Below are 14,210 nucleotides of genomic sequence, written 5' to 3'. Positions count from 1 at the left end.
ACCTTGTTTTAAAAGCAATTGTGTAGAATATTTTAAGAATTCAGTCATATTTAATAATAATCTACATGATATTTACTATTATTATGTGGATGATGAAGGTCTTTCTTACCTGTGACAGTGCTGAAGAAATAAAAACGGTCAGCCAAATTGCAATGGCTGCCGAGAACGACCTCATGGTGTTTCTGAAATAGAAATGAAAGAAAAAAGAGCTCAACATCATGTTCTACAATTTGATTATATGTAAATTTTTGCTAAAACACTTCTTTAGGACACGATTAAAATATTTACTGAAGTAAAGTGTTTGCCTAAGTATATACGAAATAGAAGGGGAAGAAATTCACACATGAAGGAAAATCAATCGACAGGCAAGCCAAACAATGGAGTGACTGTTGCAGACTCCCGCGTTAGTTTGTCAATGAAAAACGAAAGTCTCCCAGAGCATTTGACTGGGGGATTTGCTGTTCATTGGGCCATAAAGCACCCAAGACGAGAGTTGCAATGGAAAAATCAAAACAAGTCAACGATCTTACCAGAGGAAATTTCTCGTCTATAAACTAAATTGATTCTTTGGGGAGGTGCATATTTGTAATCAAGAAACTTGAATTATTTTGCAATAAGTACTCTTTTGCCACGGTGGATATTGTGTGGTCACACTGGAAGTAGCTGGCTGCAGCTTTCCATTTGCATCTGCAATACTGCAGTATAAATTTGAAATTGTGTCTTTGTGTCCCACATACTAATTTCTCATGAGATACAAGTCAAACTACAAGGTATTACCACTGTTCTACACTACCATACCCCACTTGGAAAAAGAACAATACCCAGCAATCAATGGACTGTTACTTTTTATGTATTTTCCAATAGACAAGATCGACCACTATTCTTGGTCTTCAGGAAGATACGCAGTCCATTAGTAAGATATTTAGGTAAACTTAGTCAATTCCGGTAGACTTTTACATTGAAGACATATTGCAGATGCGGGTGACTTTGCCGCACAGCTATTGGCGAGCTTTTCTTTGATTCTAGCACTTTAGGTCTTTACCGATCGGAGATGGTATATAGAATCGGTAAAGACCATATTCAAATGCTACGCTACAATTAAATAACTGCTTACGAATACTAGGGTGGCAGTTACTCGTATCTACGGCGTATAGAAAACATCAAAGAAAAATTGAATAAAAATTTTTATCGAAGAATTAGTAGTTTTGTCAACAAAAAAAAATCAAATTGGCCAGAAAATATTGTATCAATTTGGATCAATTGAAATCAACAAATCCCGGATAGTTTCATAACTTCTAATTTTTCTTTTGTTGTTAAGAGGTTACGTGGGTCAAAAAGACTGGAAAATACAATATTTTCTCTAATGTTTTTCTTTTCTTTTTCTCTTAACCATATTTTAGAGTTTTGCGTAGGTGATAAACTGATTAGAAATATTCCTTGCTTCAGAAGGAGAATCAATTTTCTTTTTTTAAATTCTTAAAAATTAGTTTACTTAATCATGTCAGCAACAACGACCAACTATGTAGCAATTAATATATAATTTTACAATTTTGGTTTCACCAAAAGAAAAACGATCCTTATCCTTATGATATTTTAATTTCTACAACGGTAAAAGCAATTCAACATCAAAAAATTCATTTTTGGGGTCACGGGTGATTAAAAAATAAAGGGTTAAGTAATAAAATTTTTAATCTTATAAATATTAATGTAAATTTTGTAAAAGGTTCATGAGGTTTATGAATAGATTTTAGATTTTAGTTTTAAAATAAAATAAAAGCCTGGAAACATACTATTTATGACCTGCAAAATGAAATTACCCCAGTAAATATTTCCTTACTAAAATAATGTTTATAGACTTTAAATGCGACAAACTGTATTTTTTACTGCTCGAACTCTACAGAGAAAGTAATATGTATAATCCCTTAATTTTTACACCCCCATAATTTCCACCCCAAGAAGCATTTTTCTCAACACATCTTCGCATTTCGGACAATTTCTGAGTAATGACATCACGCTGTTTGTCCGTCCTTCCGGACGTTACCAAGCCTAGAGCTTAAACAATTAAAGATAGAGAGCTGGGACCTTCGGGGAACCGTACATTTCGTCCATATACGGACATATACGAAAATAACGAAAAATCATTCCTAATAATTATTTTCAAGATCAAGAGCTTAAAAGGCTATAGAAGCTATAGAAAGCTTATAAATCAGTTAAAATCGGTTGTAAACCAGAAAACTTAAGAAGAAATTGTCCAGTAGGAAAAACTCTGTGAAATATTGTAGTCGCGATTTTCCACGTGATAGCGAAATAGAGCTTGGCTGTGGATTCCCTTCCATGTTCGCGGGAAATTCATATATCTCGCCTCTCGCTCCAAGCAAGCCCTTTTACAGGCGGTGTAGATCTGGGGGATAGGCCAACAGGAGACACTGTCAGTCAGTCGGTAAGATGGCCTGAAAGTGTTCGAATGGGGGCACAGAGATGGGTCGCTGCCATCATATTGGCCGCGATAAGCCTTGGTCTCCATAAGAAATATTTCACGGAAAAAGCACGACTGCAATCCTTTTTTTCATGAATTGAACAAATCTAGAATTTTTAATAATGTAGGTAAATGATGTGAAGGTACTTTTGAGAATATAACATCTAGAGTCACGAACTCAAGCACTTCGCAAAATCTGAGAGTCTTTGCCACTCCTTTTGAATTTGTTAAAACAATGATATATATTTTCCAATTTTACATATTTTTTCGAATTTCTAACGAAAGAACATCTGTTTAAGAAACTTATCAAAGTAAAAGTGTGAAAAAGATTTCCTCTAAGAGTAACATCGCTTTGGGAGTAAAATTCATATTTTTTTACTGAAGAAATTTTCCTTTTAGCAATATATTTCTAATGTATATATCTTGAATTACTTTTTTATTCAAGAAATAGATTTGAATTTGCATATTCTTTTATATTTAAATGAATATTGTTGTGACAGAACAATCTTAAAATTCATAAAATTATAAACCTTTTATTTGATTAATAAAGGAATTACTAGTATAACAATTATGTTGTACTTCTACTGAATTAGATTAGGAATGATGAATATTTACATCATTTACAAATTTTTTATTGATATTTTTTTTTTACTTCTAAAGTGACTTTTTTTTTTAAATGCTACTGGAGTAATTTAGCATAACGTAAAACTTATCCAATAATTTTGATTTTAATCATAAAATTTGTTTAATTTGATATGACACAAGTTTTATGGATGATATAATCGACTCTTCTATCCATACCAAAACAGTTAAATATGCAAGAAAAGCACCATTTTTGAGTATTAAGCGCAAAAATTGAAATCTGTAGAGGAGACTGGGGCAAAAAGTCAGAAATCGAAAAATTCAAAATTCAATATCTTCCAAGGTAAAAAAGATAGCGACTCAATTTTTTTTTCTATAGATAGCCTCCATAGACCTTCTTCAATGTCGTAAGTTTCTTAGAATTCGAACAAGGAATTTAGAAAATAAAAAATATCGAATTTTTAGCCCTATTTTTGAAATATTTTCCTTGCAGAAGATAACAATTATTACCTAATTATTTTCCAAAATTGATGCAATGGTGAATATTTTCTAAATAATTTGCATTTTTTGAATACGAATCCGCTATCTATTTTAGAATTTCACAAAAGTTCTTTTCTCCAGAAATCCTTTTATTAAAAATGGCCACTTGGGGTAAAAAGTAACAAAAGGTATAGAGCAAAAGTAACAAAAAAACGAAGCAATTTCTGATGTCTCACGGCGAAAAGAAACGTCATTATCATGTCTCGCCGCTTGTTGTTTGCATTGGTCAAACGATTTGCAATATTTGGGTTTTTTTCCAAAATACAGTAGACTCTCACTCAATCGGCTCTTTTTCAATCGGGCGTCAAATTTTGGGGACAATTTTCACGCTTAATTATGAAGCTAATTCGCTCAAATTCGCTGTAGTTCTTCCTATTTTATCGTGATTCTTTATAATTGAGCCCTTTTTGTGGAATTTAAAAAGGCTTTGACACTCAATTCTATCGCTAAACCGGATGACATTTCGCCCCATATTCCCGATTGAGAGAGAGTCTACTGTAGCTTGAAAAGCGCTTTTCTTGTTTTCTCACTTTTTTCGCAGAGAAAACGGTGTTTTACAAAGGTGTAGATTAATAAATTTTCTATGAAAATATGTCCTCTAGGTATTTTTTTCAAATTTACGCGGAAGCCTGTAATGAAGCGAATCAAAATATGATAATACCCAATGTCTGGTACTATTTGCCCCAGCATTTTTGAGAATAGTCACAAAATTACCTTTTAGAAATTGGCTCGATAAACGTATTTCCTTACAAAATAGAGGAAAATTACATTTACAAAGTTGTAGAGCGGTATATTTCCTATAAAACTGCGCTAATTAGAAATTTTTGAAGCGCTCGAGTAGCTTGTAAAAAAAATAAAATATCCGTTTTGTGACTTTTGACCCCAGTCTCCCCTAAATATTTCTGATAAGTATAATTAGGTCTCCTCAGTCTTTAACATCGCTTATATATGTTAAAAAAGTGTTTCTCAACTAAAACAGGCATTTAAATTTTGACTTGCTGTAAAATAATATTATATTAGTTTAGAGTAAGTATAATGTGGATGATGATTACAATTGTGCTCATCCAAATTTTCTCCAAAGATTTCGCCTATTTTAAAGTCGGAGCGAATAAACCAGCATTGCTCAAATTTTAAATCTTAATCTCATATAAAATCAAATGTTATTCCATTCACGATAGGTGCAAATAAATAACAGCCAAGAAATCTCACAAAGTGTGTTGAATACTGAATGTATCTAGTCATTTTGTATATTTAGAATTGGCGCTCATCAAAAGTCTTTAGGTTCATTACATCATTCATCAATTATTTTCTAATTAAATCTTCTTGTTTGGTCCAAATGGCTATTCACATCACCAAACCACATTGATTTGACCAACAAATCACTCACAGAAGATTTCATTTAAATATAAGATCAACAATAAAGAAAATTTTTTAGACCGCATCGAATTTTCGCTCCTCATGGATTCGTTTTTCATAAAAAAAATCTCTCCATTTTAAATAAAACATTATAACTACTAGTTAAGGTGACCTCAAAAAATATTCAGTAATTGTCTAAATTCACATAAAATATGAAATTTTATTTCATCGTTCTAATAACTATATCGTTAGATGTTCAAGATTTCGATTCATAAAAAAAAAGCTATTGAGAGTCCGAATTTCACTTTTCTGTGTCATCTATTTCATCCTAAAAAGTTTGTTTACATATGCTCTTTTACTTTTAATCTTTGGCATTTCTTTCTTTACGTAATTAATTAATTAAAAATGCAAAAGAGTTATGCCAAAAATAATTGGGCCACAATAGAGCATTTTTTTCATTTATTGTATATACCATCAATTTCTATAAGGAATAAATTTAATTTGTTTTTTTTTTTGACTCCCCCAAAAGTGCGTTTATTTTTCTTTAGCGATGTATTTTATTGTCTTGAGGAAATTGTGTGAACTTTTCTTCACAAACGGTGACGAAATAGTATTTTCGCACCAAAGGAGAGAACAAACTAATAGATATTTTATGAGGGTCTCCCACAGATACAAAAGACGTTGAGGGGGAAAAATAAGTTTTGGAACTTTTTAAAAACCTTTCGCATGGATTTTCACACACTCTAAAGTGATAAATCTGCCTTTTTTTTGGAATACCAAGAAGTACCTGCCTAAAATCTTTAACACCTGGAACGAAAGTTTCGCAGATTTAGTGAAAGACTGTAGAAATATCTACTCATTTAAATTCCTTCATCGTGGTAAACTGGCCAATTCCCAAGTCACATCGGAGACTGATGGCTCATGTGTCGTCTAATGAGGAATTCATGGCATTTGCAGGGAAAATGAAAACACTTGGGGAGAGTTTCCGTTAGAAATTTCTTGTAAGAATTGAAGTGAAAGACATTTTCAATTCACCGCAAATTTTCCTCATGATTTCTCTCTCTTACTCTTTTGAACAATTTCTACCTCAAGCGTGAGGAAATCAAGTGACACGATATTGGACATTTTATATAGAGAGGAAATTGCGAATAAAGGTGGTAAATTGCATCAACAATAATGTGTCAAATACAGAACTAACTAAACTTGATTAACCAATTGAGTGCAATTCAGTGTTTGAAACGTGCTAAACTCGTTTAAATTGCTAGGAATAATTATTAGGAAGAAAAAAAAGAAGGAATTTAGAGTTGAGATAGCTTAAGCCATTGCCACAGTTTGAGGTATGCAATATACTCTCTGTTCAAAGTCTCACCAATTAATTTAAGAAGCGTTATCCTCTCGGTATTAAAATAAAACCTAATAATTCCAAAAAGTATATCAAGACACTACATTTACAGTTAAACACTCTCTTGAGTCTCTTAACTCTTCAACTTCTTCTATATACTCCAGAGCTCAGAGTACCTTGCTCAGCAAGAAAGTCACTCTAATTGGCCAGATACATCACCACAACCAAAATACTATATTTATACGTAAAGTCTCTTGAGTGAGAAGATGCTCCTCTAAACAATTACCGCGCTCATGATTTTCTTCTATTCTTCTATTAAATCATCTCAACTGGAACACACACCTCAGTACAAAAATATAGAAACCAAATTGATAAATGATTTTTTAATTAAAAAAAAACAGATGAACGGAATTATAATACAAAATTGAAATTATATGAATTGTGTGAAAAAATAGCTTTGAATATAACTTATGCTTAGACGTATTAATTCTACTGAAATATTGTTTTAATAAAAAAAAATGGCAACAGTCAATAAAGTTAATAGGACACTCAATAGGTCTATTTAAGCCCCTGACAAACCACCTTCTTATGCTTCCACTTAAATTCATAGAAAAAAAAGAGAAGTTCTTTCGTATTATAAGATCAGGTACTGCATGGAGGGGTAAATAATAAGTACTAGATTTCCATTTAAATACATTTTCCATCCACTGACTGAGAGAAATCCGAAAAAGTTAAAATAACATTCGGGAAATGTTAATTTTACCCTGCATTATTGATCCGAAATCGGTGTAAATATTACCCTTTTAAGGTATCTTAGGGGTTAAATTAACCCTTTTTCAAGTTAATTTTATCCTTAAAAAGGTGTAAAATTAACATTAAAAAATGTTAATATATTTTTACACCTAAAAAGTGTTAGTTATGACGAAAAAAAGTTAATCGAATAGTTCTATATATATATATATATATATATATATATATATATATATATATATATATATATATATATATATATAAAAGTCAATTTGTCAGGGGTTTGGGTCTAGCGATAGAGTACTCGCTCTGTAATGCAAATGTCCCGGCTTCGAATACCCTATAGGTCAACAGGAATGAAAGGTATTCGAATTCGAATTGTATGCCGAACTCTCCTTGCGGAAAATCCTAGTTCCCGTATATGAAATGTTGTGCCAGCATTATTTTTATTATTGTTATTATTAATAACATCTACGTGGTTACGTGGGTCAAAAAGACTGGAAAACACATTTTTTTTTTAATTATAAAAAAAATGTTTTTATTTATATAAGCTCATAAGCATTTAAAGTGCAATATTTAAACTACATTTTCTGAAATTTTCATTCAAAAAATCTTCAAAATTCAAAAGGTGTGACCTAATTATTGAATACATTTTTAGAAAATATATACATACTTCTCCATAGACAAGACATATCAGAGTATATTTATCTGACGTCAAAAAACATAATATTTACTGTTAGCTGATAAGTTAAACTGGTACTTGAACGGTACATTTTTTTAAAAGAAATTTAGATTTTTTTGCCAAAATTTTACACCCCGTTTTGTCTTGTAGAATAGCGGCGATGAAGATACACTGAGAGAAATCCGAAAAAGTTAAAATAGCATTCCGGAAATGTTAATTTTACCCTGCATTATTGATCCGAAATTGGTATAAATATTATGCTTTTAGGTGTATTATGGGTTAAAGCTACCTTTTTTCTTGTTAATTTCACACTTAAAAAGGTGTAAAATTAACATTAAAAAATGTTGATATATTTTTACACCTAAAAAGTGTTAAAGTTACGAGAAAAAAAAGGTAATCGCAGCCCCTTTTTTTCTCAGTGTAACAAATTTCTACGTACAAGTACAAGTTTAACTCATACTAACAGGAAATATTTAAATTTTTTGACGTTAGACAAATACACTCTGAGAAATCTTGTCTATCGGATTTTTATTTTGAACTGTCTCCAAAAATCAGGTTCTAATGGCTGAATTTTTAAAATATTGAAATGAAAATTTCAGAAAATATAGTTGAAATGTTGTGCTTTTCTATACTTAAGAGCTCGAATTAAAAAAAAATTCTGTCGAGAATAGATGTAAAGAAAATGTGCTATATTTTTAATATATGAGACCCACGTAACTCCTTGAGATTTAATTTTAAAGGTTTCAAGTTACTGTGAACTCTAAGAATATATAGCTCTATAGTCAATGGATTTATATTTCTCCTACCTGAATGGATCGTATTTTAGAAAAAAATGGAACTAAGAATTTGGAAAAAAAACATATTTCAGTATTTATCCATTTTCCATTAGCCTGTAATCGACTTAGGGACCATACGGAAAGAAATATAGACTTCTGGTATTTGGTTGCCCTTCACTCCTTGAGTCAATAATCTTTACAATTTTTTTTACCTACTCTTTCCCATCCAAAACTGTGTTTCACTTGTATATAGTGCGATTCGGATAGTGTAAATACTTGAGTATAGTGTAAAAGGCTGTTATTTACACTACTGGAGTTTTTCAAGTCCAATAGTCCAAATATTTCTCTTATTATATTGAATTACGAATATTATTTTTAAGCTTTTTGAGATGAAGAGTCTTCTTGGATATATCCATGAATAGTATTTATATAAAACGGGGTTTTTGGTGTGACATTCTTATGGTGCCTATACAATAGAAGCAATTTTTATGAAAAATTGCATTTAAAAAAAAATTGACGTTTCTGACAACAACGATAGGGAAAATTTTCTTTAAAAAGACATTTTTTATTGCTTCTTGTGTTAGAGACATTTAATGACAAAAGTGAAATTTTTTGGACTGCTCCTAAACGGTAAAAGAATTCAATAATGTCTATGGTGCTGATTTGAATTTGTTTGCAATATTAGAGTTGCACTGTATAACAATGTTATAATCTTAAAAGTAAATCAAATCATATAAATTTATGATTTAAACAGAAATCCATGAAAAATTGTCCCAACATTTTTGTAGGCCAGTTTAAGGTGAGAACATTAAGCAAAAACTCAAAGAAGTCTTCTCAATGCCACGAAATTGTCTTGAGAAAATGATATTTAAATTTTCACTCCAATTTCGAGTGTAGAGTGACAACAGAAATTGCACTCAAGGTTCATCATGGATGATATTCAAAAAAAAGTTCAAGCACTTATCGGGTTTGTCGCCTAAAAAAAGCTATGAGTGTTGAAGTCTTTCGTTTCGCGGACTATTTTTGTCACAGAACGATGCCAAAAAAAACCGCCACGAAGGCAGAAAAGCCTCTAGAGTCGACAAGTATATGAAATTTTTGCATTTCAACTTACGCATTGCATTATCTCTTTCTTTGCCTTCATTAATAAACAACTATTACGCCCCGGAGACCGTTATTTGCACAATTTCCTCGTGAGCAACTTTACTCTTTTGCTGGGTTCTTTTTTTTCGCTCTTTTCTTGTCTCCTCTCCATTCAACACCATTCAATGGCTTTTTCTACAATAATATGAAATATTAAATGAAGAGAATGAGGGAAAAACGAGCAGAAAAGTTAAAGTAAATTCCCACTAATCGAATTTGTGGCCTATGAAGAGAATGAGAGGATAATGAAAGAAGTGTAAGATCATTTGAAATTCATTGCTTTGGAGCTCTGCTGTGGAAAAGAATTGAGACACCAAGAAGAAGAAAACCAGAATAACAAAAGAATTTCCAGAGTGAAACAAGTCAAAAGGTATGGAGTATGAGAGTTTTTAAAAGACTGCTGGCACGATGAACTTGTAAGTTAATAAATCCAATTGAATGTGTGTTGGATGTAGGCTACAATTATATTTCATTACATGTGGGGGAAGAATGAGAAGATGAAGAAGAATAAAGAGAATTCAATGTAACAATTCAGGCAACATTGGAGAGTAATAATTTTGTAATCGTTCTCTGCACATTCAATTCTTTTACGGGCATTTTGTTATCCCAAGTGACTCCTCTTCAGGCCAATTGTGTAGGTATGTCTTTAGAGAAAATATACTTAACATATTTTCTCTTCTCAAATTGCGGAGGATTTGGCAAATTATGAAATTCTATTCCTACACTTATAGACACTGACATGATGAATTTGTTAAAGAAAAATGCAATTAACTAAGATTTTCCATATAAATTCAGTTAAAGGGAAAGAGACCCCAAAAGCAACGAGAAAATTGCTGCAATTTTTCATCATCAACACATACACTTCTGAATCTTGATCTGTTGCAGCAATATCTTGGCAAAGTAGGTAAGAAATGAGACGCGTAAGGTAAAATTTGAGAAAGCCAACAAGATGGAATGTGGTCGATGATGACGACAAGACACCCATGGAAGATACAAACGGGAAGATCCATCCACAACTACAACTTGATTCTCCGTTTTTTTCCTTCTTCTCAATTTTCCCATCTTTGCCCATCCAGGTAACAGATAAATTCTCACACACTATTTTTCATCATCATTCTTTCACTTCTCCTTTTCAACCAACAGAGTTTATTAAGAATCAAGCACAAGAAGCATCCTAAAAAGAACACTAATACTGAGAAAAGAATTCAGTGTTAAACTCCTGAAATACAGTAAGACCAAGGATACTTGAAAAAAAAAATCTTACGTCTTGCTTAACAGTTAAATGTTCTTTGATATATCCAATAGTGTGAGGAATTCATTAACTCACGATCACTTATTGAGAAAAGTGGAACACACTCTGCACACACTCCATCACCCAAAAACAACCGTCAAGATATTGAACCACCAGATTCTTTTTTCTTTTTTTGTTAGACCACTGGCGTTAAGAGCACGCGAAACAACCTTTCGTTCGAGGCAACGGTTAAACACTCACTAAACCGAAGCGGCCGCTCAGTTGCGGACTGTAGCTGGCGGACGTATTCACCTGAGATTGTGTTAGAGATCACGGGAAAAGTTGGGGATATTCTTGTGGATGTGTATATGGAGAAAAGTTAAATTTTATAAGCCGATAGTTTCTTATGGGCCAATCACATGAGAAAAAATACAAAATTATAAGACTAAAAGGGACAGAACATAATAATCTTATCTTATATTGAATTTAATGAAAAGAGTTTGTCTCTTCACTCTTTACCAACTTTATTATATTAATTGAGATTCTATATTTTCGCGCCTATGTTTTCAATTGTTCAAATTGTTCTGAAGTAAATTGAAAATAAATATTTGGCCAACCAGAAAAAGACAATGGCTTGAAGTTTTCTAAAGACTGTCTTCCTTAAATCATGTAAATGATTTTTTTTCTCTACTCGATCTTTACACAGAAATATGCGTACTACTAGTATTATTTTAAATACATCCCAAGTAGCAAAAACCAGTTACTCTCGACATAAATTTCAGTAAGTCTGACGTAATGTTTTAGTTATGTCTGAGGCCCTTGAAAGTCATAGGATAGAAAGAGGGGAATCGTCAAGATCTGAAGAAGAATGTTGGTATTATTGGCGATATTGTGCTAAGCATAATCTTTGGCGATATATTATATTAATTACTGTAGGCTCTCTCTTAATCGGGAATATGGGGCAAAATGTCATCCAAAAATGTCCATCGAGATTCGGGCGTCAAAGTCATTGTCAATTCCACGAAAAAAAAAGTATGTTTTTCACGAATTGAAAGCAATGAAACATTTCATTTACTGGCTAATCTGCACCGATCTCCCCTATCCTGTTAGTATTTCACAAAAACCTAGCATAATTATATGAAATCCTGTATTTTTTTTCTGTAAAGTAGGGTAATTTAGAATCTAATTTAATTCAAAGTTTTGAGATTTCTCCATTGTTTTAGATAGCAATATTCAACATTCCATATAGGAACTAAGCCCGTCCCGCAAGAAGAGTTCAGAACTTGGATTATTATTTTTTTCTCATTCAGGGATGAGGTTGTCAACCTCATTTCCAGTGCAATTCGAACACCTTTAATGCCAGAAAAGCGCCTGGTGACCTAAAGGGAATTCGTGCCCAGAACAATTGCATCATAGAGCGAGTACTCTACCACTTGACCCATTGAGTGCCCCTGTGACTTTTTTCTATGGAGTAAAATGGGGTAATTCAGAATCCATTTTAATTCAAAATTTTGAGATTTTCACATTGTTTTTGATAGGCAAAAGAAAGGAGGCTTGGAGAAGTGCTTTCGAATAAGATTTGCACTTCTTCGTAGTCTTCTTTTGCTCTTTATCCATATCAAACCGTGAGAAAATCTCAAAATACTTAATTAGAAAGGTTTCTAAATTACCTCCTTTTAACCCTGTCTCTTCAAATTTTTTTTAAACTATTTTCTTGCAGGAGTAATATTTCCTGATGAAGGTATAAAATTGTCACAAAATATATAATATAAACAAATTTTAAGGAAAAAAATATTCCTCTGCATCACAATATTCAATGAGGACTCTTTTGATCTCATTCTAGTGCTCGTGCAACACGAGTTAATTTTAATAGTCATCGTAACGTTAATACTTCGACATTCAACTTACATCCAATTTGATAGCTGTCAAATTTGCAACATTTTTGTGATTTTGTTGACGTACAGCATTAAAAACGCTCAAACGATGTTTTCATCACTTAATGTCGTGTTTATGTCATGCAGTGCTATTTGGGATTCTTACACTGAGAAAAAAAGAGGGTGCGATTAACTTTTTTCCCCATAATTTCAACACTTTTTAGGTGTAAAAATATATCAACATTTTTTAATGTTAATTTTACACCTTTTTAAGGGTAAAATTAACATGAAGAAGGGTAACTTTAACCCCCAATACACCTAGAAAGGGTAATATTTACACCGATTTAGGATCAATACTGCAGAGTAAAATTAACATTTCCGGAATGTTATTTTAACTTTTTCGGATTTCTCTCAGTTTAGTATGATACTTTAAATTTTTCTCTCCTTGTACAATCGCACGTGATTTTTTTTTAAATTTCAGAATATCGAAGTTCTAGTTAAAAAGTAAATCTATGATTTTCTCTTAATACGTTAAAATAGCAATGAATATACTTTTATATCACAAATAAATTAAATAGTACAATAAGAAAAGTATTTCTTATGCAATCTCTTTTTTTTTACACCATTTCATTTGTAATAGTAGTATAACTTTGAGACTTGCTCGAATAGATTCTACAATACACAGGAGTAGTGCCTCTTGACTTTTTACCTCTCCAGCAAAGGTATAGGAAAGAGAAGCACTATGTATATCCCGCGTATTATATTCAACACACATATAGAAACTTTTTAAACTTCTTACCTGTTGTGTAGAAGGAGAAACTGAGATGCCACAAGGTGAATCCGGAAACCTGCTGAGTTTTAATCCTTCGTTGTGGGAATATATTAGAGGGCGTCTTCCTTCGTGTTCTTTACTTGGGAAACTCTGAGTGAGAATATTCCCATATTGTCTTCTATTCCTTTTCTTGGGAACACAAAGTCCTACAGAAAGGTCGAAGAAGGAATTGTAGGATATTGTATATACGTATCATATATGTGTCTTACCTGTACTCGAAGGATATTTTTTTCTAAGGTTTATGATTATGAGTCATTCTTGAGAAAATAGCGCGATATACCAAGGAAATTCTCCTTACCCTGTTCTGCAGTCAGTGGTGGTGGGAGATTGTACAAGAAATCCATGGAGGAAGGCGAAGAAACCGGTTTAATTTTGAATTCAACACTATCATAAGAGTGTTCTTGCATTTTTCACCTATAGACCACAGAAAGAGAGCGAATGCGAGAAGCACAAATACCACTGAGTAACTTCCATCATCGACATCACTTTGTCCACCAAGTGTAATCCGACAGTGGGGCTGGAGACAGGGAATCCGCTAAAGAGGAATTCACGGCGACGAAGGTACAAGAAGGTGTGTTTCTCTTTGGCTGGATATTGCAAGCAATTGATGGTTTGAAGTTCAGTCA

General features: G+C 32.4%; 1 protein-coding gene across 1 annotated transcript in view; it reads right to left on the bottom strand.

The window, feature by feature from the left end:
• LOC129807467 (sushi, von Willebrand factor type A, EGF and pentraxin domain-containing protein 1) overlaps nt 1-13,726 on the bottom strand; it is an 80,018-nt gene extending 66,292 nt beyond the window's left edge. The window contains exons 1-2 of the mRNA XM_055856758.1: nt 13,552-13,726; nt 110-182 (exon numbers count right to left, since the gene is read on the bottom strand). Of these exons, the coding sequence (XP_055712733.1) occupies nt 110-175 (66 nt within the window). The 5' untranslated portion in view covers nt 176-182; nt 13,552-13,726. The remainder of the gene's footprint in view (nt 1-109; nt 183-13,551) is intronic.
• Nucleotides 13,727-14,210: the final 484 nt, after the last annotated feature.

Source organism: Phlebotomus papatasi, chromosome 3, assembly GCF_024763615.1.
Source record: "Phlebotomus papatasi isolate M1 chromosome 3, Ppap_2.1, whole genome shotgun sequence".
Classification (NCBI taxonomy): domain Eukaryota; kingdom Metazoa; phylum Arthropoda; class Insecta; order Diptera; family Psychodidae; genus Phlebotomus; species Phlebotomus papatasi.
The sequence above is the reverse complement of the archived record's forward strand: the minus strand, read 5'-3'. Positions and strand labels throughout refer to the sequence as shown.